We start from the raw sequence: 27130 nt of genomic DNA, 5'->3' as shown, positions 1-27130 counted from the left end.
GGGGTGCCCGCCGATCCTTTGGCATCTGACCCAAGTGAACCATTTTATTAGATGTTATTATGATGGGGTTATTATGAGTGTAACTGTACTTTGTATTGTACTTTTAATGTGTTTTGTAAGACTTTTTTGTTTTGCAAAACAGTTAACCAGAACTCTGAGGTCGTGCTAACCCGATGCACATTAACTTGAATTGTGCTCAAGCGATCACGTTTACTTTCAACTTGTAATATAAACGAAAAGCCCCGATGGGCGCAAGCACCCAAGATAAACCCCTTTTGCTAACGCGCATCCATTTATAAATCCTTTATAAAAAGTTTAATTTTTATGCTTAAAAAAAGATGTGCAAAGTACTTAATTAATTATTTATTTTGTCATTGTTTTCTGTATTTTAACTTTTTAACACTGTTGTAGCGTTTTATTCCGTCCTAACCGCGCCAGGCTTTAGAATTTAAGCCAACAGCGCTTCCTGGATGGGATTGCGGTCTGGAGGGCGTGCCTAGCTTCATAGGGACGCCCCCTGACCCGATCCCATCATTGAAATCTCGTGATCACGTGCACAATCGCAGGATTTCAATTTGTCTACATCGGAACTTTGTTCCGATGCAGACAAAATGACCCTGTCATGAAAGGGTTAAATTCTTTCTTTTACGAACTAAATATATGCATTCTTCTCAGATTCTCCATGTAAACACAGATAGAAAAAGACTACATTTTCTTAACCAACCTCTTCAATTAAAGGAACAAAAAAAGTCAAAATTATTCATGTAGAGCATGCAATCTGAAAAAAAACTTCCAATTTACTTTTTTTTAATCAAAATGTGGTCTTTTTTATGTGCACATTTTCTGAGCCACCAGCTCCTATTGTATATGTATATGAGTCTGTGATTTGCTGATTGCTGTCACATGATACAAGCACAAGGAAATGAAAGAACATTATGAAATGTATCAGAAACAAACTAATGCTCATTTGAAATTCAGAGTTGGCAATGACGGGGGGGATTCATTTAGGGAATTTCCATTATGAGAACTCTTGAAGCTAGCAATTTCCATGCATTTTTGAATAAATACGCTCTGTTATTCACATTAATTTGTTGTCTGCATTTACATTTTTTTTATAAAAAAAACTAAATCAAAAGTTACGTAACTCCTTAGCTGCCATGCAATTCTACACAATGAACTAGATTCAATAAAACTCATTTCTGAATTTAAAACCTCACTGAAAAAAACAACATCACAACATGAAAATTGCAAAATTCATAAAGATTTGGACCCGTTTCTCATCACAGGAGCAAGTTAAAGGTCAGCTCCTTTATATTTAATGTAGCTGCATCCATCCTGTAACCGCTGACCTCTTGCCTAATAGAAGGCCGGTCGGCCGCATCACGCCAGACACCTGCTAACTTTACCCCTGGTTGCTCCAGTGGCTCTTTGCCTCAGAGCTCCGCTCTTTTGGGGTTTGGTAGCCCGTAGGGAGGACAAGAGGTGGAGGAATTGGCGGAGGGGAGCTCCTTTGGGAACCGGGGGTTTTGGACACCCCAAACCCCCTATCTTTACCGGGCTGTAACTCCGGTCCCCAGTAACGAATCACGCCGCTTTTTGGACTAAGGCATCTGGGGACCGAGAGCATTTCAATGACACCATAGAATTGCCGCCGCTCCCCCGGGATCACCCCAAAACCACCACCTTTGGATCCTGGGACTCTGTTAAGACCCTTTGTTTGGGTATAAAAGGAGTGTGTGTTTCCTTATAAAATCAGTTCTTGTTTCACCTGAATGATACTCTGTCTAGTTAGTTGGGTGGGCATTGCTAAAATCACTCTCTCTGCTACATAGCAAACTGTTGTGATGGATAGGAAGGAACCACTGGTTACCCAGTCGGGGTAGCCGGAGTCTGTCACAGGGTGGATAGATAAGACCCTTTGATTGTGTATAAAAGGAGTGTGTGTTTTCTAATAAAATCAGTTCTGGTTTCACCTGAATGTTAGTCTGTCTATTTGGGTGGGGATTGCTATAATCACTTTCTCTGCTACATACCCGGAGTCTGTAACAGGGTGGGATCCTGAATACTGGTGCTGTCTGGTATCAGGGTGGACTACTGGCTGCAATCACTTGGCGGCTACACAGCTGCAGTCGGCAGGGAGGAAGCAGGATCCTTTTGGCGGAACTACCCAGTCATGGTAGCGGGGTATCCGTCACAATGGGGATTCCATGGGGGTAATATTAAATTGTCTCTCAAATCCCAGCGTAACTCTGTGAAGATTGTCGCACTACAGATTTGACTGTGTTTTCTCGCAAACTAAAAGGTGGTGAGCTTTTCTCAAAATACTTGTAACCATAATAGTAAAAAAAAGTGCTTACAAAAATATAGGCAATTGTAAGATGCTATACGCAGAAAGCAGTGTAATGTGATTTATATTGGCTGCAGACGTTTACCTTTCCAGCGAGCTCTATTACTTTCAATAGAAGACATCTTGTAACTCGCAGGGACTGCCCATTTGTTACGATAATTCCTCCAGGGCAGGCACCGCGAGGGTCATCGAGAAAAACACATCTGATATGGGGAAGTTTAGAACATGTAGTCCATAGTCACTTGTGTGCAGCAATATTTTTATATATGAATCATTTTAATATGAGATATGATTTGCTGAGGCACAGGCCGAAACTTCCTGCTTTCTCAGCTCCCCTCAATAGGAGTCTCAGCCTAGCCTCATCAAGAGTGCTAAACACAGACCTTCTAAGTATGTTTTTTTTAAAAGGGGAGACATTTTTTAGTACAGTGCCCCTTTAACACAGACTGCAGGTTTGAACTTCAGCTGTGGTTAATGGAATATGTGCTAAAACTTTCTGCCAGTTATGTAGACCAGCTTTGTCCTGCACAATGTACAGTTATATTTTTGACATGTTTTGTTTTACCCACCATAACCTTATTTGGGTGGTATGCACTGCATTTGTAAATGCCATAAGGCAATTCATTAGGTGTTATCAGCATGTCAACATGCTACAAGTTATCAGACATTCTTCCAAGAATGAATAATGTTGCAATCTGTCTCAGAAAGAAACACAGTAGTAAAGGCCAATGCAAAGCCCGTTTTGCCTACATTAAAGGGACAGTCAACACCAGAATTTAATTACCCATTCCCCAGTTTTGCATAACCAACACAGTTATATTAATACACTTTTTACCTCTGTGATTACCTTGTATCTAAGCCTCTGCAGACTGCCCCCTTATTTCAGTTCTTTTGACAGACTTGCATTTTAGCCAATCAGTGCTCACTCCTCGGTAAATTCACGTGCATGACCTCAATGTTATCTATATGAAACACATGAACTAACACCCTCTAGTCGTGACAAACAGTCAAAATGCATTTAGATTAGGCCTTTAAAGTATAAAAATTAGCATATGAACCTCCTAGGTTTAGCTTTCAACTAAGAATACCAAGAGAACAAAGCAAAATTGGTGATAAAAGTAAATTGGAAAGTTGGTTGAAACGACATGCCCTATTTGAATCATGAAAGTTTTTTTTGGACTTGACTGTCCCTTTAAGATTTTGTCGTTGAAATAGAAATCACAGATGTAAGTGTATAATCATTGAAATTTATTGGAATGTTACAAATTTTGTATAATGACTTTAAAGGGACAGTCTACTTGAAAATCGTTATTGTTTAAAATATAGATAATTCCTTTATTTACCTTACCATTCCCCAGTTTTGAATAACCATCACAGTTATATTAATATACTTTTTTATTTCTATGATTACCTGTATCTAAGCCCTTGCAGACTGCCCCTTATCTCAGTGCTTTTTATTAGCTTTTTACAATCTTGTATTTTAGCCAATTAGTGCTGGCTCTTGTGAAACATTTATCATTCTCCTCAGAAATTAACACAATGTTATCTATATGACACACATGAACCAGTACTGTCTGGCTGTTTTGCAAGATTTAAAAAGCTAATAAAAAGCACTGAGATAAGGGGTGGCCTGCAGAGACTTAGAATCTATAAAATATATTAATATAACAATGTTGGTTATGCAAAACTGGAGAATGGGTAGTAAAGGAGTTATCTATATTTTTAAACAATAACAAAATCAAGAAGACTGTCCCTTTAAAGAGACACAAGAGTAAGATGAGCTAATGTGTTAGTGCATTGTATTATTACATTACATTATTACATTCTTCCATATAACTGTAAGGTTGATCTGCAATCCTTTACAAAAATCTATCTAATGGGTTTTAATAGAAAACCACCATTACAGTCGAGGGGATATATGTAGGTAAATCATTTGAGCTTTTCTAAAGGATTGAGATGATTGACCCCTATGTGTTTAACACAAAGGGGTTAAACACATTGTTAAAGTAAGCTTCAGAGAAGCAATACACTTCTGGAAGCCACCTGAACACATCTGGTGAGCCAATGACAAGAGGCTTGTGTGCAGCCACCAATTAGCAGCTAGCTCCCAGTAGTGCCATTACTGCCCCTGAATCTTCCTATGTTTGCTTTTCAACAAAGGATACATAGAGGATTAAGTACATTTAGTAAAGTAAATTGAAAAGATTCTTAAAATTGCATGGCATTAATTTAAAGCAGTATTCTCTTTATCCCAAAAATATACTGTTTTATGGGTGTACACTGGTTATACACATACCCTAAATGCATAAGTCCATTGTAATATTTTTATTTTGTATTTTTTATGAGGCGAGTAAGCTATTGTCTATTGCTGCTATCCATCTCTTTGCAAGTCAGGTTATTGTTATATTGAGGGTTGCCATGGAAACCTGGGAAGCTACGCTATGAATGGACTGAAACCTGATCAGTTGTAAGACTATGGTGAGTCTGGCAGTAACACTGTTGTTCACTGGGATGAAATGTTTCATTTTATTTAAAGGGACATAAACTAAGGGAATTTAAAAATGTTTGAAAAACAAAACACTTCTCTATCAAAATATGTCAGCATCAATTATATATATTACTAGTCCTAAAGCCCGTTCACACGGGCCATTTTTTGCTGGGTACAGCGGTCACTCCCCTTGCGCTCTCTCCCTCCCCCTCTCTTTTGCTCTCTCTCTCCCCCCTCTCTTTTGTGCTTTCTCTCCCCCTCTCTTTTGAGCTCTCTCTCTCCCCCCTCTCTTTTGCGCTCTCTCTCCCCCCTCTTTTGCACTCTTTCTCCCCCTCTCTTTTGCACTCTCTCTCCCCCTCTCTTTTGCTCTCTCTCTCTCCCCCTCTCTTTTGCGCTTTCTTTCCCCCTCTCTTTTGAGCTCTCTCTCTCAACCTTTCTTTTGAGCTCTCTCTCTCCCCCTCTCTTTTGAGCTCTCTCCCCCTCTCTTTTGAGATCTCTCCCTCCCCCTCTATTTTGCTCTCTCTCTCCGCCCTCTCTTTTGCGCTTTCTCTCCCCCTCTCTTTTGAGCTCTCTCTCTCCCCCCTCTCTTTTGCGCTCTCTCTCCCCCCTCTTTTGCACTCTCTCTCCCCCCCTCTTTTGCGCTCTCTCTCTCCCCCTCTCTTTTGCTCTCTCTCTCTCCCCCTCTCTTTTGCGCTCTCTCACCCCTCTCTTTTGCGCTCTCTCTCTCCACCTCTCTTTTGAGCTCTCTCTCTCCCCCTCTCTTTTGAGCTCTCTCTCTCCACTCATTTGCGCTCTCTCTCTCCCCCTCTCTTTTGCGCTCTCTCTCCCCCTCTCTTTTGTGCTCTCGCTCACCCCTCTCTTTTGCGCTCTCCCCTCTCTCTCCCCTTTCTCTCCCTCCCCCCTCTCTCTCTCCCCTCTATCTCTCTCTCTCCCTCTCCCCTCTCTCTCTCTCTCCCCTCTCTCTCCCCTCTATCTCTCTCTCCCCTTTATCTCTCCCCCCTCTCTCTCCCTTTCTCTCTCCACTCTTTTGCGCTCTCTCTCCCCCCTCTCTTTTGCGCTTTCTCTCCCCCTCTCTTTTGAGCTCTCTCTCTCCCCCCTCTCTTTTGCGCTCTCTCTCCCCACTCTTTTGCGCTCTCTCTCTCCCCCTCTCTTTTGCTCTCTCTCTCTCCCCCTCTCTCTCTCCCCCCTCTCTTTTGCGCTTTCTCTCCCCCTCTCTTTTGAGCTCTCTCTCCCCCCTCTCTTTTGCGCTCTCTCTACCCCCTCTTTTGCACTCTCTCCCCCCCTCTTTTGCGCTCTCTCTCTCCCCCTCTCTTTTGCTCTCTCTCTCTCCCCCTCTCTTTTGCGCTTTCTTTCCCCCTCTCTTTTGAGCTCTCTCTCTCCACCTCTCTTTTGAGCTCTCTCTCTCCCCCTCTCTTTTGAGCTCTCTCTCTCCACTCTTTTGCGCTCTCTCTCTCTCCCTCTCTTTTGCGCTCTCTCTCTCCCCCTCTCTTTTGCGCTCTCTCTCCCCCTCTCTTTTGTGCTCTCTCTCACCCCTCTCTTTTGCGCTCTCTCTCTCACCCCTCTCTTTTGCGCTCTCTCTCTCTCCCCTCTCTCTCTCCCCTCTCTCTCTCCCCTTTCTCTCTCTCCCCCTCTCTCTCCCCTCTATCTCTCTCTCTCCCTCTCCCCTCTATCTCTCTCTCTCTCTCTCTCTCTCCCCTCTCTCTCCCCTCTATCTCTCTCTCTCTTTCTCTCTCCACTCTCTCTCTCTCTCTCTCTTTCCCCCTCTCTCTCTCTCCCCTCTCTCTCCCCCCTCTCTCTCTCTCCCTCCTCTCTCTCTCTCCCCCCCCCCTCTCTCTCTCTCCCCCCCCCCCCCCTCTCTCTCTCTCTCTCTCTCCCCTCTCTCTCTCTCCCGCCCTCTCTACCCCCTCTCTCTCCCCCTCTCTCTCTCCCGCCATCTCTCTCCCCCCCTCTCTCTCTCCCCCCTCTCTCCCCCCTTCTCTCTCTCTCTCCCCCCCCCTCTCTCTCTCCCCCCCACTCTCTCTCTCCGCTCTCTCTCCCTCCCCTCTCTCTCCCTCCCCCCTCTCTCTCTCCCTCACCCCCTCTCTCTCACCCTCACCCCCTCTCTCTCTCTCCCCCCTCTCTCTCTCTCTCCCCCCCTCTCTCTCTCTCTCTCCTCCCCTCTCTCCTCTCTCCTCCCCCCCTCCCCCCCCCCTCTCTCTCTCTCTTCCCCCCTCTCTTTTGATCTCTCTCTCCCCTTTCTTTTGTTCTCCCTCCCCCTCTCTTTTGCTGTCTCTCTCCCTCTCTTGTGCTCTCTTTATCTCCCCTCTTGATCTCTGTCTCACCTTTCTTATCTTTTCCCTACCCCCTCTCTCCCCTCTTTTGAGCTGTTTTGAGCTCTCAGTCTGCACGGACTTTCACGGGCCGTCTGGCCCCGCCCCCTTCACGCTCGGCCACGCCCCTTCACGGCCCTCCATGATCAGCCTGCCCCCTTCATGCTCGGCCACGCCCCCGTCGACACTCGGTCACGCCCACTTCTGCTCGCACTGCAGAGACTTAGGGATTGTAATGCCAGGTGTGTTTGTCCTCGTGCTGTCTCTACTGCGCATGACAGCTTCGGACAAACACACTTGGCCTTTTATAGTATAGGATATTACATAATAAATATATATATATATTTATTTTTCTCTGGACAGCAAAATAGCTAAATGCCCATTTAGGGCAATGCCCAACCAAATACCCTTTTCAGGGCACATTTTAGAGTAGGTTAGAATAAACATTCTATTATTCGAACAAAATTTTGAAAATAGAATGTTAGAATGTTATATAAACATTCGAAATTTTATTTGAACAAACAAATGTATCAAAATACGTTTTAAATTTCGAATTTTTTGAATATTCGCCCATCCCTACTCCTGAGCTTATGTCCACAAAATGTCATGTTCTTTCTCAATCATGAAAGAAAAAATATGGGTTTCATGTCCTTTTAAGGATTATTTTTGTTCTTCAAAAATATAAAGAAAAAAGAAAAAAAGTTTGTGTAGGGCCCAGTATGGGCCTGTAGCAGGCTAAGGGTTAAGGCTGTAGGAAAGTGGGATAGGAGATAGAGGGTTGGGTGCTAGATGCAACATTGTTGCAGGTTAGGTCAGGCCCCTCCTTACCTGGTAAAAGCTGAGGTTCCCCTCCCAACTTCCTCTTCTCCATCCGATCCAGGCTGTGAAGTGTTTTCTTTTTCTGTGCTGCTCAATTTTTCTCCTTTCTCTAGCTACCATGCATCGTTCAAGGCGTTCAGTTCTCCCACCTAGACGCTATCAGGATAATGCAGAATCTGGAAAGACAAAGGAAAAGATAAGTACTCAGAAAACAATTGATAATGATTTAGATTACATCCCTCCTACACAAAATCAGGCTGTTGTGGTGGCACAGGTTCATGCAGCACCCTCCCAGGAGCAAATTACTGAAGCTGGGGAGGATGTAGTTAATCTGGTGCCAGAATCACAGTTAATGGTAGAGGAGGTTCATTCACCTGTCATTAATTTAGAACAGCAGCAGCAATTGACTCCTAACCAATTCTCAAACCTGCTGCAAGCTGTACCATCTGCAGATGTTCCAGCAGTTTTAAATTTTATGAGCTATATTGCAGCTGCAATATCTAATGCTGCCTCTGCACAGCCCTCAGCAGGCCATGTGCAATTGCAGCATGTGGTTCCACATGTTCTGCAAATTGGGCCTGGCATAACCAGGGATCCCCAAATTGCAGAGCAGGTGGATCCTGGCTCCCATTTACAAATGCAGGCCACTGGGCCTCATTTGAATTTAACAGCTAATTTGGCCCTGCAGGCTTCTGGGCCCGTTTTACATCCATTGCCCCCTCAGGCACCTAGGCCAAATTTGCATCCGGACCAGGCCCATCAGGCGCCTGGCCCAACTGCTCCGCTTTATTTTCACCCCCATCAGGCTCCAGGCACACTTGATCAGCCACATGGGTTGACCCGGGGGGCACCTAGGCCTGGCTTACCCCCTTCCACACTTCTTTCATTGCCGCCATCGCAAGCGCAGGCACCCGATGCCAATTTTTCCCCTCTCTTCCTTGCCGGAGCAGCGAGGGGAGAGAGAGAGAGGGGGAAAGAGAGAGAGAGAGAGAGTGGAGAGAGAAAGAGAGACCACGTTTGCAGTCCATCAATACGTTACCGGAGCCTCCGGTAACGCACGTGCAGGCTTCTCGGCCTACTTCCGGTTGCGCACTTACATTGGCCGCTTGACCGGAAGTAGGTGTGGGGACTTCCGGTGCGGCCATTATTCACAGCGGCGGCACCGGAGCAGCAGCGGTCTCTCATGGGCTCGAAGGTGAGCACCACGAGGGAAAGTTGCTTCAGGGGGGACATGTGGCGGCCAGGGAAGGAGGCCAGAATGCAGTTACCACACCCGGTCAGGGTGTAGCAGGTCACGGTCAGGGTGTCAGATCCTCAATTGTTAGAGGGAGAGGCAGGGGGACAAAGGCAGTTAGGAAGGGAGTTAGGACTTCAAACCAGCCACGTCAGAGTTATCTTAGAAAGGGGGGGAGGGCCCCTATTAGCAGGGGTTTCAGGCCACTACAATTTTCTCATAATGCACAAGTTCATGGTGCACAAGCCATTAACATACATGAGCAGCAATCTCATAATGCTGTGGCTTCTGCAGCTTCGAGCATTCATGAGCAGCAATTTTATAATGCTGTGACTCCTGCTGTTGCGAGTGAGATTGGAAATGTTAATGTTGTGAGTAACTTGGGAAACCCTAATGTTGTGAGTGATATTGTTGTGAGTGATATTGGTAACACATTCAATGCTGTTGTGAGTGATATTGGTAACACATTCAATGCTGTTGTGAGTGATATTGGTAACACATTCAATGCTGAAGGCATGCATGTTAGGGGAATGAATGCTGGGCAAATGCCTCATGTTGTTGGAGTCAGCAATGCTGCTGCTGCAGGACTGTCTGCAAATAAGTCTGTGGGTATGCGTGAAAGTATGAGTATGGATGCAGCCCACGCACAGTCCATTGCTCCCATTAATTTAAATGCATTAGTTGAGCCATTTCGCCAACATTCTACTTCATCCCTGACTGCTAATGTGTCTGCACCTTTAAACAACTTCCAAAGTGCTCGCAAATTGGTTTCTCTCTTACAGGGAGTACTTGGAACAGCTCCAGTGTCATCGGAGGCAACAGTCGCCATGAGTTCAGCGGAAGTGATCACGCAGAATGCATCTGCAGTGCAGTCGTCTTCCAACACTCAGCACCAACAGCAGCCAGCTCAGCAACAACAACAGCAGCCGGTGCAGGATACCAATACCCAGACCGCACAGCCGGGAGTGTCACATGGTGAGCGTTCTGTTTTTGTACACGAACAGGAAGACACTACTGACACTTCACACACAGACACAGGTTCTGATAGTGATACATCGCTAGGCTTACAGGGGAAGGGACAGAAAAAAATGTTCCGCATTATCAAAAAAATCTTGAAGGAGGGTGTAGGCGCAGCGAAGCAGCAATCTAAAAAAAATAGCGCTCCCGATGCGCTAAGCTCACCCCAGCAGGCAAACAGCAATGCGGATTTGCAAGCCCTACCCCCTATCAGAGCAATCTCAGAGAGGAGGGCAGCTTTATATGGGGATGCCAGCCCTGGTGAAATTTACTCCTTGCACGCGCATCTGCGTAAAAAGACAGTTACCAAAATTCACCAAGGGAAGTACGTTAATATTTTCGATTTGTCTGTAGAGGCGTACAGGCAAAAGGAAAAGAGTGCTGAAGGGACTGGCCCAAATGAAATTCAAACGCCCAGACTCATTCGATGAGTGGCTGCAATGTTCAGGGTCTTCTCATCGTGTTATTTGGAAAAGTACCCTTCTCAGAATTTAGCCATACTGAAATATACAGACACCATACACTGGATCCAGCGTAATCGCGGGGAAGGTGTATGGAGGGAATATGACTCCGAGTTCAGGAGGAAAATGTCGGGCAACCCCTCTTTAACTTTTGATTGCACCGACAATCAATTATGGCAGCGTATGGATCCCCATAAGGGACCGGCAGCGCAGGGTGCATCCTTGGCTAATCAGCAGTCCTTTCGGAATACAAGGCTGCGGAGAAGGGGAGGCGCCTGTTGGGCGTATCAGGAAAAAAAGTGCGATAAGGGCAGCGCATGCACCTTTAGACACACATGCAAATTTTGTACAGGATCCCATCCAGGGGTCGAATGCAACAAAAGAAAAGATGGAGGCAACAACAGTAGAGCCCCCGGATCATTTACTGCTCAGAAGGGCGGCAACCCCAGTGAGGGTCCACGCGCTTAAGCCCTGGCTGTTGGCCTACCCAGACCAGGCCACGGCCCAGAATGCTATGGGAGGGGTTTTCATTTGGCTTTAGATATCCACTCTTTCAAAGGGTGCAGGGAGCGCATATGCAGAGAAATTTGTTGTCTGCATACCAAAACCCTGAGGTGGTATTGGAAAAACTCAATAAAGAGGTATCCCTTGGGCGCGCGATGGCTGGCCCATTTTCCTCACCCACCGTTTAAAAGATTTAACCATATCCCCTTTGGGTGTGGTCCCAAAGAAAGATAAGGGAAAATTTAGACTTATCCAACATCTTTCATATCCTAAAAGGCACTTCTGTCAATGACGCAATTGACCCCCAACTAAGCTCCGTGCGATATCAATCATTTGATAGCGCTCTGGACTTGGTTAGACAGGCTTGGAAAGGCGCTCTACTCGCAAAATTGGACATAGAGTCCGCCTTCCGGTTGTTGCCCTCTCCACCCTTAAGTTTTCCCTCTTATGGGATGTAAGTTTCAGGGTTTGTACTACGTGGATCGCTGCCTCCCTATGGGATGCTCCCTGTCATGCGCGCTTTTTGAAGCATTTAGCTCATTCCTACACTTGGTGGTTGCCAGTGATACAGGCAGCGATTCAATAGCGCATTACCTAGACGACTTCCTCCTTGTGGGAGGATCTGACTCAGGTGAATGTCTGAATCTAATGAACAGCATGCGCGGCATAATGGCCAAATTTGGAGTACCTCTGGCAGAGGACAAAACACAGGGCCCCGCGACATGTTTGGTTTTCCTGGGCATTGAAATTGACACATTGGAAATGGTCTGTAGGTTGCCCACTGACAAAATTGAAGCAATGCTGGAGGCGGTTCGTTCGGCCGTTTCAAAAGGGCCCTTTCCTTGAAGCAGTTGCAATCATTGCTAGGGCTCCTTAATTTCGCTTGCAAGGTAATACCTATGGCAGGATCTTTAATCGTAGCTGGAAAGACAACTGAGTGGAAGAACTAAACCTACTCAGAAGATTCGCCTCACGGTGGACCTGCTGGCGGATCTGAGAGTCTGGGAGGTTTTTCTAAAATCCTTCAATGGCGTGCGTGTCTGGCGCTCAGACTCCATATCTAGTCAACTGTTGCATCTTTTCACAGATGCGGCAGGATCACATGGGTACGGTGCTTACTTCCAGGGGGAATGGAGCGCAGGAGCCTTGGCCGGGCCTCCTGGTACCTTCGGGGTTTCACCCGTAACCTAACCCTCCTGGAGCTCTGGGGATTAAGATTCTCAAATAAGACAATCATATTCTGGACAGACAACACCAGTGTTGTCTTTGCGATTAACAACCTGTCGGCCACCTCGGCCGTGGTGGTAACGCTACTGCTGCACTTGGGTATTCGCGTTGCCTGGAACTCAACATTCAGTTCCAGGCGAAGCATGTGCCAGGTGTCAATAATGTGGTAGCAGACGCCCTGTCCAGATTTGAGTGGGACAATTTTAGACGCTTAGTTTCCTAACGCATCACCAGTGGGTTTACGTTGTCCTGCTTTTCTTTGGGCAGCTGGTCGCATCCTGGGTAGCCCTATTGCCAATGGTACGTTCTTCCTTGGCCCCCTCTACCTGGCGCACTTACTCGAAACTAAGGAACGAATGGGACCAGTTTTGTCGGTCCAGGGGCATGGATGCCGCACAAGGGAACATTGCATCTCTGTGTGATTGGTTGGTGAGTCTTCACGACATAGGCACGCGGCAGGGGTTCACTCCAGTCTAAATTAGCTGCGTTATCATTCTTTTATAAAGCACTGGGGCTCCCGGATCCAACTAACTCATTCTTCATTCGGCAAGTTGTAAAAGGGTGGGGCAGGATCTATCCAAGGCAACCTGATTCTAGGGAACCCATCACACAAGACCGCCTAGATAAGCTTAATATTGTCACTTGATAGCTCATGCTACTCCCCATTTGAGGCATCGCTGTTTAAGGGCAGCTTTTGGTGCTGGCCTTTGCGGCAGCCCTTCAGCTGTGTGAGTTAGTAGCCCCCTCTAAGCGTGCGGTTGGTCGCGGAGTTCAAGTGGAGCATGTGAGGGCTGCCGTTGACTCCCTGCTCCTTTTTATCCCGCGCTCAAAATGGGATCAGTCAGGCAGGGGCACTTGGCTGCACATTGCGCCCAGGCCGGGCAGCATTTCCTGTCCCATAGCGGTTATAAACAGTTATTTAGCTTTGCGCCCCTCATTGCCAGGACAGTTTTTTATCCACGCTGACGGATCAGCTTTATCTAAATTCCAGTTTGGTAGGGTCTTGAGCAAGCAGCGCGAACGTAGGCTTAGACAGCAGTAGGATTGCCCCTCATTCCTTCAGATAGGGGCGGCGACGCAGGCTGCAAGCGTAGGTCGCTCCAGCGAGGACATAAAGCGGATGGGGGCGGTGGCGCTCTAATTGCTTTAAGAAATACGTCCGGCCCTATTGTTTAATGCAAATTTATGTGTGCACACACTAAACTATTTGTCTCCGCAGGGCCAATTCATGGAGCAAAGCGGATTTGGATTGTGGGGCATTCTTTTATACACTGGGGCTTCGATTCGTTGCCTCCACATTTCCCTTGGGTCAGAATCTGGGTTTCCCCTAAGCAAAGCCTCAATTAGAATGGTTAGGTAATAGGGGGATGTGTTGGCCACAGCTTGGGGAAGTAATTTCTGGCGCCCTCTTAAGATGGGGGAAACCGCACCTCTTAATCCTTCACCTGGGGGGGAACGATGTAGGGGGTCCGTCCCTGTGCTAGAACTAGTCAAAATTATGCCAGTCGGACTCGGCTGGCTTCAGACACGAATCCCTGAGGTAGCTATTGGCTGTCTAATATAGTCCCCCGTCTGCATTGGAGGCATATGTCGACCCATACGGCGGCATATAGAATTAGAAAGAAAATCAATGCGGCTCTATCAAAAACCCGTCACGGGAGCAAGGTGGCTTCGTGGTACGGCACGAAGCCATCTCAGCCGACAGAACTGAGCTCTATCGTAGAGATAAGGTCCATTTATCAGACGTAGGGTTGGATATTTTTATAAAGGATATCCAGGGAGCTATTTCATCCTTCCTGTAAGTCAGGTTGTGGTGGTGGCGGCAAGTCCATTTTTAATGCTCCTTTGTGGCGGGAGGTCACTGTCCTGTTGCGCAGGAAAAGGTCGCTAGGGGTGAGTCGTAGCCATAAAGGGAAGGGGTGGTAGGCCTCAAGTGCACGTGGGGTAACCTCCCTCTCTCCCCATTGGGGGATGGTCACGTGATCTCTGCAACCCCTCAGCGTCATTTCCTTTGAGCAGAGACCCCTCTGCTGCTCGTTCCCATTGGGCCGTTGACCTCCTTTGCTGTTCTGGGCTTATATAGCTCTATGCCGCCATTTCCGGTTCTGTTGGTTAAAAGTTATATAGGTAGTTTTAATAAAAATTTGACTGTGACGGTTAAAAAAATTTTCCCATTAAGAAGTGTCTGCGTCTTTATTTATTCACAATGGTTCATGTTACAAGTTACTAAGTTAAGTTATTTAAGTTAAGTTAAAATTGTTCTTCTACACTCCTGGAAACGCCCCGGTAAGCATTTAATCCCTTAAATTCGTGTAGTGCCCAGTATGGGGCCTGTAGCAGGCTAAGGGTTAAGGCTGTAGAAAGTGGGATAGGAGATAGAGGGTTGGGTGCTAGATGCAACATTGTTGCAGGTTAGGTCAGGCCCCTCCTTACCTGGGTAAAAGCTGAGGTTCCACTCCCAACTTCCTCTTCTCCATCCGATCCAGGCTGTGAAGTGTTTTCCCCTCCCTCCCGATACCCTTGTCTTATCCAATGGCGGCTCTCGGCTAATGGCAGGGCTATGGCTAGTCAACCTAGGCCTCTGATAAGTCCATAGCGTTAAACTAACAATCTCCCATCTCTGACTATGCGGCTAGATCGGCTTGTTAGCTGAGATTCTTCTTAGGTGGAGATTGATAATTACACCCTGGCGGCGGGAGGTCACGGTCCTGTTGCGCAGGAAAAGGTCGCTAGGGGTGAGTCGTGGCCATAAAGAGGAGGGGTGGTAGGCCTCAAGTGCACGTGGGGTAACCTCCCTCTCTCCCCATTGGGGATGGTCACGTGATCTCTGCAACCCCTCGGCGTCATTTCCTTTGAGCAGAGACCCCTCTGCTGCTCGTTCCCGTTGGGCCGTTGACCTCCTTTGCTGTTCTGGGCTTATATAGCTCTATGCCGCCATTTCCGGTTCTGTTGGTTAAAAGTTATATTGGTAGTTTTAATAAAAATTTGACCGTGGCGGTTAAAAAAATTTCCCATTAAGAAGTGTCTGCGTCTTTATTTATTCACAATGGTTCATGTTACAAGTTACTAAGTTAAAGGGCCATGATACCCACATTTTTTCTTTCATGATTTTGAAAGATAATGCATTTTTAAACATCTTTCTAATTACTTCTATTATCTAATTTTGTTTTATTCTCTTGATATTCTTTGCTGAAAAGCATATCTAGATATGCTCAGTAGCTGCTGATTGGTTGCTTGCACATAGAAGTCTCATGTGATTGGCTCACCCATGTGCATTGCTTTTTCTTCAAACAAGGATATCTCAAAAAGGAAGCAAAATAAATAATAGAGTAAATTGTAATGTTGTTTAAATGTGTATGTTCTATCTGAATCATGAAAGAAAGATTTTGGGTTTAGTGGCCCTTTAAGTTATTTAAGTTAAAGTTAAAATTGTTCTTCTACACTCCTGGAAACGCCCCGGTAAGCATTTAATCCCTTAGAAGTGGCCCAAAGTAGCACATTTGCCTAATGCTATAGAAAAATAAAGACAACCATATACTGAATAATATATAGTTGTACAAAAGCTTTATTAGAAAATATTCACTTACTTATAAATACATGAGAAAGTTACAAAAGCATTAAAAATATTTCAACACTCGGTCTTCATTTTTTTTTATATTTTTAAATTCTGTATCTAAGACCCCAGCATTGGTATATATCTGAACTTTTTGCCACTAATTTTTACTATTCTTTGCATGGGAGAATTAGATTAAAATTTTGTTTTTGCTCTTCACCAGTGATTCAAATTTCATGTGAAGGATATACGTACTGGGCAACTCACTGTTAATGGCAGGAGCACCGACTAAACTGCTCAAAACAAAGATGATATGATTTTTAAAAGGGGACATTATACCCATGTACTAAAAACCTGAGCTATTCTTTTTACTGTCATCTGTATGGTGAAAAAACAGCCAATCAGCATTATAAGTGCAGAGTTCACACTTTGATTTACTGTGATCTCACTTGAATCTTGTGATATTTAATAGTAACTTCCTTAAAGTGAAGGTCAGTTTTCGTGTGAAAGCGACAGATTTTAAAAAAAACTATTAAAAACAACGGGCACTTTCATTCATGAAAATTGAGATTTCAGCGTTTTTTAAATATACTTACCTTTTCTTCTTGAAGGCGCTTCACCATCCTGTCGCATAGCCTCTTCATACGTCAGCAATGATGATTCTGGCATCCTCCAATCACGGCTCCCCCCCCCCGGGTTAATCATTGCCTGAGGCATGCCGTGATTGGAGGAAGCCGGTTTCGTCATTGCTGGAAAGTGCCCCTGTTTTTAATAGTTTTTTTTAAAAACCGGGCACTTTCACATGAAAATTGACCTTCACTTTAAACTGAAAAGGGAAATAAAGTGGGATACCGGAAAAAATCCCGGTGGGCCGGCAGCTGGTGGGCCGGCAGATGCACATAGCAAGCAGTGAGCACAGCACAGGCAGCGCCGCAGCACAGTGTGAGAGAGTGCAGTGGCCAACGACCTGCTTTTTGAGCTGCAGCAGAATACACAGAGGGCTGCGCTCATTCAGCACACTGTTTGAGAGCAGGTGAGGGAGCGGAGTGGAGGGAGCCGACTCAGCCGAGCTTGAGGCCATGTGACGTGGGACGACACTGCACTGACTGCAGTTACAGCACATACATAGTTGCCAACAGTCCCTGATTTCCAGGGACAGTCCCTGGATTTTGTTGTATGTCCCTGGAATTTTTTTGTCCCTGGAAATGTCCCTGAAAATCTCTTTTGCACAACATTTGTTGTTTGCATATATATATATATATATATATATATATATACACACCACATACACACACATACATAGTATACAGATATATAGATGATAAATAGATATAGTGTATTATTTAAATATAATTCATTCCTAATGGAATATTGTTATTATTATTGATTGGGTCACATATTATTTGTCTTTCTAATTTTGATGCTTTGTTGTAAAAATAACCATATGCCCAGAATGTGTTCCAGAGACTGGGTAGGTGTAAGAGCTTGGTGCTGTAATCTGTATAATAAACTATAGATAAGTCTAAATTATACTATTACTATTCAAATGGGTGTGTTTGATTGCAGAAACTGAGGGGCAGAGCAGGTTGAACAGTAAGGTTGTCATACTCCAGTAACCCGCTTGCTTGCTCTGCAGCACAGTGTCCCTGGAATTTTTTTGTTGTTGCAACTATGCACATAGGGAGCAGACGTCGCCGCATCTGAACTTGCATGAGCGCTATCAATCTGGGTGAGGATTGTGGGCACTGGGCTGCCGGCAGTGAGTGATTTTATTTCCAGGATTTTTTTTTAAAGTTAAGTATTTTTTAAGTTATTAGCTCTCTTCACTGGGTTCACACATAAAATAATGGTAAAGGCACTATTTTTTGTTAGATTACAAACGCAAGAAATAAACACTGATTATGCAAATAAAATTGAAGGAATGGCAACAAATACCAAAGATTTGTATGACTCACTATGGCTTCTAATCAGCATGTTTATTATATTCATGGGGATCCAGAGTGGAGCAAGTGCGGGGCAAATGTTCCCCCTGAAATTTTATCTTTATTATCCATATGTTAGCACCTACTTAAATCACTGTTTTTGTGCCAATGAGCAGCTCACTTAAGCACATGTTGCCACTTAAAATTGTGCATGAGTCAGTTACTTTATTACCATCCCCACATACACACACATATACAGACACACACACACACACACACATACATACACACACACATACATACACACACACATATACAGACACACACACACATACATACACACACACAGACATATATACACACACACATATAAATAGACATAGACATACACACATACATATACACACACATACATAGACATACACACACATACATAGACATACACACATACATATACACACACATACATAGACATACATAAACACACACACATAGACATACACACACACACACACACATACACACACACATAGACATACACACACACATACATACATATACATACACACACACACATACATATACACATATACAAGTTACTAGTTACCAGCTCAGAGGAAAAAAGTTACTTAGTCCTTTCAATATTAAAGATAGGAAAAAAACGTCAGATTATTTTATTTGTTTACTGCAATTTTGTATTTATCTGAGACTACTGGAAATTTCCAGCTTTGCTCGTGTATATATTGGCATTGTGCACTATACACAACAGGGAATTACTTTTCAAATATAAGGTTGGTTGTAACTTGATCTATAACCCTAGCCCATGGTGAGATGGAAGGTGTTATGTTATAATCTACTGCTGCTAAAAACAGCTGTGCTATTGAGTAAAATGTCAGCAGATAGACAGATTCAAACAAATAAAGTTAAGGGAGAGATACAAGTTTGTGTTTGGGGAGATCAGTCAATGTAAACCCCATCTTCAGAGGCTTGTTATTTACAATGCAGAACTTTTGGGAGTTCCCACAAAACATATGGAAACAGAAACAGGAATCTTACATGATCATCACATTTAGACAATGCCACTTACACAATGCCCTTTACTTTCATTAACCACTGATTACCTGTTCAAAATATGTATAAAGAAAAACTATGACTCTCTGGGTATGCATAAAACACATATCAAAACCCTATGACATTGATGGTGAACCTCCGGCACTCCTGATGTTTCAGAACTACAATTTCAATTGATGCCCAACTGGACTTCAGAGGGGCCTAAGCATCATGGGAAATGCAGTTCTGAAGCATCTGGGGGTGCCAAGGTTCGCTATCACACTGTCTAATGTATTGGGGTACTTGTAAAGCACGGCTAATCACACGTAAGGGTCTCAAGGCGCTGCTCATTTTATCTACCTCGGAAGGATGATAAGGCTGAGTGGACCTCGCGGGGGATCGAAACCTGCAACCCTTGGGTTGCTACAGAGCTCAGCCACAGTGCCTTAGCATGCTAAGCTATCTGTCCTAAGACATTGAGCTATTAGAATTTAAGCCCTCCAGTTTTGTATTGGGGAAATTAAATAATAAAGAATACTAAGACATCTAACATAAAATAAGAAACCATTTTATTTATAGTATAAAATATTGACGGAGAGGTTGACACATAAATGCAAAATCTAGATAAACGTGAAAAAAAAATTCTAAGCCCCTATTCTGTAATGAGATGTAGCACTTTACAAGGAAATAACTTTAATTTGCGTGTAAATATCCCCTGATGTGATATTTTAATCTTTCAATAAGATGGTAGAAAAAAGAGTGGGAGCCTTCTTCAAAATTACAAAATTGGCTTTTTGTTCCATATTTGGTTTAAGTTTATCCATGACAATATTGCAGCCGAGTAGCCACATAATCACCATAGGCTTAATGTCACAGCAAAAAATATCACTGTTGTATCCTTAGGTGTGCCCCTTGGAGTAGAATAAAAGAATTAAGCTCTCTATGAAATCCAATGGATTGATCCTAAGCTGGAGTTTAGCCCAAACCATAACCCTAGCCCTAAACTGAATCGTGTCCATAATTGTAAGCTTAACCATAGCAATAGCATTACACTTTAACCCACTAACTTTAACCATAGCTCTAACCTATGCTAACCTTAACTACCAAAATGTTATCTCACATCTGTCATTGTGTCCGATGTTCAGTGTTTAAAGCATCACCACATTAGTGTTCAGGCTGGATTGGCCTACCAGGATACCAGGAGATTTCTTGGTGGGCTGCAGCAGCTCGGTCCTGGAAAGCTACACAATTTAAGGGGTGTTCAATGTATGCAGTTGTACTTTAGAGTGCATTAACAACAATCTGGACTGGAAGTTTTTTTTAATACAAACAAATAAAATATAATTCTAAAACAAAATATTGGGGAAAGGAGTATCCCAGTAATTCCCTTTGAGAAAAATTGGGGTTGGCGCATTATAATGACTACATTTTGAACATGACCTTGCCTTTACCACAAGGCACAATTACCAACCTCACCATACCAAGTGTCTATTAATCCTAGGCCATTATTTCTTTGTTTTATGTAAAAGTGAACATTTCAAAAATGTATTACAATGTTTTTCTTTTAATGTGTGTTCCTGCCCTTGAAGACTTGTAGAGGTTTGCTCCTCTCCATCAGTAGAACTATAGGAATTGTCCTCATTATGTTGTGAGAATTAGCAGTAAGCACACAACTGGCAAGGTTGAAAAAGTTTCAGTTTAAATTCAGTTTTAACCACCCTTATTTAAAGAGATGGTAAACTATGCTGACATCAAACTTGCGATCGTATGGTAAAAATTTAAAAATAATGTGACTTTCATTCATGAAAAGCTGGTAATCGATCATTATTTTTAAATTTTTAACATTAAAATGCAGAAATTTTATATACCTTCCTCCTCCTGTACAACAGCCACCTATATTTATTTGTGTCACGTTTTTTTTTATACCAATGAAAGTCCATGCCAGTCGGCGACACTCCTCTAAGCAAACACTGCCATGCCCTTCGTTACGTGTGCACTAAATGTTGATCACTGTCTGACAGAGCTATGTCGGTGCAGATTGTGCGCAATGTGCGTATCGGGTCAAAATATAACATATGAGAGAAAACAAATTTTAAAAAACAATTGCTGGTAATGTCTAGGATGTAGAAACTCACAACAAAAAATTAGAATCTCCGTTTTTATTCTGTCTCAATAGACACTGGCTCTTAGAATGATCACAATGTATATAATACATTATATGCAAATGTATTGCATACATATTGAAATGCATGCGCAGAGCGAACCACGAAGATCTAGATGGCAATACAATGACGTAGAGCGGGGTGTTCCAGCTCTCTCTCCGTAATGAAGAAAATAACAGAGTAATGCCGGGGGCGGAGCAAAGAGCAATAACGCTCTGTAAGTGAAATCAAAATGTATTAATAAAGGAGAAAGAGAATTTAGAAAAAAACATAGCGACTTAGGTTGAACATACTTGATAATTAAGATTTATATTGACCAGATACTGTGTAAATTTACTTCACTTTAAAGGGGCAATCTAGGTCAAAAATTTAACTTTTATGATTCAAATAGGATATGCAATTTAAACAACTTTCCAATTTTACTTTTATCATCAAATTTGCTTTGTTCTCTTGGTATTCTTTTTTGAAATCTAAACATAGGTAGGGCTCAAACTGTTGAAAACCGCCTCTTATCTCAGTGCCAATTTGACAGTTTTTTCACAGTCAGAACAGTGCTAACTCCGTGAAGTTACTTAGGAGTCTGCACTGATTGGCTAAAATGCAAGTCTTAGCAAAAGCTCTAAGATAAGGGGGCAGTGTGCAGAGACTTAGATACAAGGTAATCACAGAAGTAAAAATGTTATTAATATCCCAGTGTTGGTTATGCAAAACTAGAGAATGGTTAATAAGGGATTATCTATCTTTTTAAACAATAAACATTTTAAAGTAGGCTTTCCCTTTAACATTTTTACACACACAAAAAAAATACAGGTAGCCCTCAGTTTACGCCGGGGTTAGGTTCCAGAAGGAATGGTTGTAAATCGAAACCATTGTAAATTGAAACCCAGTTTATATGTAAAGTCAATGGGAAGTGAGGGAGTTAGGTCCAGGCCCCTCTCAAATTGGAATAAGTAACACCTAATACATTTTTTTAAAGGCTTTGAAATGAAGACTTTAAATGTTAAACAGTATCATAAACCTAATAAATAATCACACAACACCAGAATATATAATTAAACTAAGTTAAATGAACAAAAACATTTGCTAAACAGCATTATAAACCTAATAAAATAATCACACAACACAGACTTTACTTGCATTTTTCTGCAAACAGTTCTTTCTATGCATTCCAATCTGGACTGATTTATAGGACAGGAAGATCTTGTTCCTTTGCAAGCTGCTCGATAGCTCAGGTCAGGTTAAACTGATTAATTTCAGCTTGTTTGGCTTGCATATCTTTGCTGCAACACAGCAGCGACAGCTCCACCTACTGGCTATTTAATCAATGCACTGCTTCTTAATGCTTTTCAATAGCAGTCCATGACTGAAAAAAAGATTGTTATTCTGAAACGGTGCAAATTGAACCGTTTGTAAACCAAGGGCCATCTGTAAAAAAATGTATTCTGATTTATTGCTGCTCTTTCTTTTAGTTTGCATAAAAAATTGTTTAAAAATTTCTGGCAAATATTTTAAATAATTTTTAAAAAGAAGCAAAATTAGTTACAGAGCCATGTTGTCTGGAGAGTCGGGATCAAAAAAACCTTATCAGTGTTTAGCATCAGAAACACAGGGCATTGTATTTCAACTTGAGTTCATATCAGCTTATTTGCTTCTAGGCATGCTCCAGCAGATATGACTTAAAGTATTGCATTCTATAAAATGTGTAATATTTCAAATGTGGATTTAGATACATCCATAAAAGGAATTGTGTGGGGGAAGTTAGAGCTGTGCAATTCGGAAACATAAAAGAAAGGGTCAATGGAGAGGCACTGCAGTATAAATTTGCAGGGTAACATAATTAAAGTACATATATTTTGTTCTCTATCCTAACTTGTTTTATGTCCATTTAAAACTCATGTCTACGGTGAAAAAAGAAATGCCTACTTCCAAAAACTGCAACTTCAGATTTCATGACTATCCTTTCTTACATAGAAGTATTTGCTATGAATATGACTTGTCTTTCCAATCTAAACAACTGTAGTGACCTTTATGCTAGTATAGCACGTTGTGTTTTGAAACTTAAGGCTATTTTGCATATTATTGTAGCATGGTTTTAAAGGATTACATTAGTTTAGTGGTAAATATTGTTTCTTGGGTTGAGTAAAACCATTAATGTTTATCAGTGCATCTTCCAAGACACATTTCTGAATAATGCCTGACAAACATTTCATCATCATGTATTTACTTATACTCTGTTAATTCCAATATGTCTCTATGAATAAGACTTCTGTAATCTCTGTTTCATGAGTTGGACACGATTCCTATCCAGTCCCTAATGGATTTTGCATCTTCCTGATCTGTTTGACAATAGAACTGTAGGACAATGGTTCTCAGGTGTATGTATGCCCAATAATAATGCTATATAATGCAGCCTTTCATAGGTAGCCAATGTGTTCCACAACACCCACCTTATGCAAACAATTCCCTCTGCACTGATTAATTACTTTGGGTGCTACTCTAGGCACTGGTAAATCTGCTGCCCACCAAAACAATGTTTTTCTCATATATTTCTCACCGCCAGAAGCCAGGAAATGGTAGAGACGATATGCAAAACCAATAGCAGTCCTACTCAATAGAGGGCCTCTTGGTGCCCCCTCGAAGGTAACTTAGTAATAAGCAGAAGTAATAAAGTAATAATATACATCCTCTGTATAATGATTTTGACTGAGTAATATATACACACACACATTGGCAGTGAGCACGCTGTGCTGTATATTGATGTGAGTTTCTATACTGTAAAATGGTGTGAGCTTCTATACACAATACACTGATGAGTAAATTGCTCTGTATGAATATGCTGAGCTGTATAATGATGGAATATCTATACACTAATAGTGAACATGCTGCACTGTAAAATGATGTAACTATACATTGATGAGTATGCTGCACAGTGTAATGACGATGAGTATCTATACTCAGATAATGAGCACATAAGCATACACCTATGTATAGACGGGCTGCCATAGGCCCCCACAGCACTTGGGCCCTGGTGTCACTGCACCAATGCTATTTCTATCTCTGTGCGCCACCTCTAAACAAACAGGCATCATTGATTTGTAATAATATTAATAAATGAAGCATTTAAAGATCAGATGAATGGAAAGGCATTACTGCATAAAAATATCCAGCAAAATGTTTGTTCCTCCCCCTACATTATCTTGCTGCCCCTCCAAATTCTGCTGTTCTAGGCACAGACCAAGTTATCCTTTTCTAAAATACACAGCTGAGTCGCTGACACTGACATATGAGACATTGAGCTGGAATCCGAAACTCAACTGGCAGCTGAGAGGATTCATGTGGCCCTTGAAGGTTGTGCTTCTTCTGCCATCCCCATGTTTACCACTGAAGAATGAATACAATGTCTCAACAACTTCCCTACACTCCTGTACACACCATAAAATTAATATCTTGTGCTGTTAACAGTATAGACTTTTTTTAGGACTTGGGGTCTCTTTGATCCAGATTGCCTATCACCTGAACCATCTGTAACAATAGCTGGGATAGTTACAAAATGTAGATAGTGGAGTGAGCGCCAAAAAGGCAGAGGTGTAATACAAGTATAATAAAATAATGTGTGTGTAAATGAAATATAAAATATAAAATATAAAATATATAATATATAATAATGGTTAAAAATGCTTTCCTTGGTAAAATTCTGGTAACAATTTAATAGAGGTGTATGTCATATAAAATGGTGCTGTTTAATACATATTAATACACAATATCATGGATCCATGAATACCTTACATAAATGAAATATCAACCGTCTAAAAAAATATAAAAACAAAATTGGATTAAACCGTAACATACATATGGCAGATACAATGGATAATATAGATGTTTAAGAATACTTCAGAAATAGTCCAGTGATAGTGTCCAAACAATAATGTGTGACACTTGAGAGTCCAGTGAAAAAGTGATTTCAGTGTAATCCAAATGATCCTTGTGGTGTCAAAATTCAAGTGTAAATCCAAAAGCCAGTGACAAAGTAGAAAAAAACAGTACAAAATGTGGGAAAAAATGTGAAAAATTGGGAAAAATGTTAAAAATAAAAATCCAAAAATAAAAATAAATATAAAAATCCAACTCAATACAAAAGTGTGCAAAGACAAGTTCAAAAATATAGGAATCGGATGTTGGGAGTGAGATAAAAATAGAGAAAAAATATAAAATTGATGTGGTGTTTAAACAGGAAGGAGACCTGAGTGTTGTCACACTGGTGTACCAAACCAAATATGAATACAATTAGATAAAAAATACAATGGAAAAAAAACCTGTGGAAAAAAACAAGACAATACTAAGAACAATAGAAGTAATACTTTTTTAGAGTATCAGAATGTCTCTCACCATGTATATGTCGACGCATTTTGGCCTGGTATCAGGCCTTTCTCAAGACTCAGAGTCTTGTAGCTGTATCTGCCAATTAGAATATGTCAATCTTTATTTGGTGAAGGTGTCCCTTTATTACCTTGTACTGCTTAAAATGTTCAAAACGTATCCAAAATGACTTATTGTTTTTATCCACACTTTTCTTTATTAGCATCGAAAGTGATATTGTGTAGGTCGCAGATGACACCCTCTAATTCTAAATAAATAAAAATAAACCCTTTTTAGCACAACAATTTTTTTTTAATTTACACACTTGTTGTTTTGTACTGATTCTTAAAGAACATAGAAATGAAACACAAGTAACATCTTTTCTGGTTCTACAACTGAAAATGACATTTATCTTCTCAGGCTGAGGGGGGTTTATGTAACCTGTTGAGACAGAATAAAATTATTGACCAAAATGATCAGAAATGTTTTTCTTAAACATAATCCAAAGCACTAACAGAACAAATATTAAACTACGTTCAACAGAAGTGCTATATATTTATCTATTTATTTAAGGCTTACAGGCAATAAATATTCACTTGGTTGGTATTCAGTTCACTTCAAAGTGTACAGACAATATAAGTAGCTTATGAGAAAATATTACTTAGGAGTGATTTCAAGAAGTTTTTCTGCGAAATGTTCGCAAAGAGCACACCGAAAACAAATATAGCAGTAGTACTATTTGACACATAATACACCATAGTAATTATTATTATAAGTAGAAGTAGTGTTATATTTTAATTATAGATAGTGTAATAGAACCCCGTATGAAGGACATAGTAAGGAGGGGTTTTTGACCCCCACCAAAGAATAGGAAGTGACAAAGGTGGGGATTCTTGCCACTGCCTCCCTGTAGGTATTGGTTGTCACGGCTGATATGGCGGTAGGCTTTTCCTTGTGGAGTTTCAGACAAATTATGAGGTGTTACCTCCCTAAGAGGCAGTAGAGAATGAGCGGGGAATGTGCCTGGCAAATACGCCAGTGGACAGGCAATTTTATAATGGTATTAAAAGGTTAATAAGCCAAAGTTTTATAAGATGTTAAATTTATTTGTCAATAAAATTGGCCATAGCCTTTTTCTTCCAAAGGTCCCAATGGGAGCCTTGTTTTCATGCCGTGAGACACGGCAAACCACCTAGCGCAGAGCAGCACAGGGAGCAAATCATGCAGCGTTGGGTAGAAAAATGAAAATATATAATATATGTGTATATACTGAAACCCCAAAAAAAATTCACACAAAGCATACAAAAAAAAAAGTTTATTTTATTATTTTATCAAATTAGCTTAGTTCCCATAATATTCTTTGTTGAGAAGATACCTAGGTAGGTATCTGGAGTACTACACGGCAGTAAATAGTGCTGCGATCTAGTGCTCTTGCAAATGGATAATTATTGCTAAACTTCTGCCATATAGTGCTGCTGCCACGTGCACGCTCCTGAGCTTATGTCCCTGCTTTTCAACAAAAAGATACCAAAAGAACAAAGAAAATGTGATAAAAGAAGTAAACTAGAAAGTTGTTTTCAATTGTATGTTCTATATGAATCATGAAAGAAAAGGTTTGGGTTTTATATCCATTTATGTATACACATATACTTAAGACAAATTATGATATATTGAGAATATT

General features: G+C 42.0%; 1 protein-coding gene and 1 long non-coding RNA gene across 2 annotated transcripts in view; one reads left to right on the top strand and one right to left on the bottom strand.

The window, feature by feature from the left end:
- LOC128662439 (uncharacterized) overlaps window positions 1-8094 on the bottom strand; it is a 76664-nt gene extending 68570 nt beyond the window's left edge. Inside the window, exon 1 of the long non-coding RNA XR_008402780.1 lies at window positions 7973-8094. This is a non-coding gene — a long non-coding RNA (uncharacterized LOC128662439). The remainder of the gene's footprint in view (window positions 1-7972) is intronic.
- A 3754-nt stretch (window positions 8095-11848) lies between these two features.
- The window catches only part of TTC1 (tetratricopeptide repeat domain 1), a 187351-nt gene continuing 172069 nt past the window's right edge, over window positions 11849-27130 (top strand). The window contains exon 1 of the mRNA XM_053719666.1: window positions 11849-11948. Within this exon, the coding sequence (XP_053575641.1) occupies window positions 11849-11948 (100 nt within the window). The remainder of the gene's footprint in view (window positions 11949-27130) is intronic.

The sequence above is a fragment of the Bombina bombina genome, chromosome 6, assembly GCF_027579735.1.
Source record: "Bombina bombina isolate aBomBom1 chromosome 6, aBomBom1.pri, whole genome shotgun sequence".
NCBI lineage: Eukaryota > Metazoa > Chordata > Amphibia > Anura > Bombinatoridae > Bombina > Bombina bombina.
This window is presented reverse-complemented; position numbering and strand designations above follow the sequence as displayed.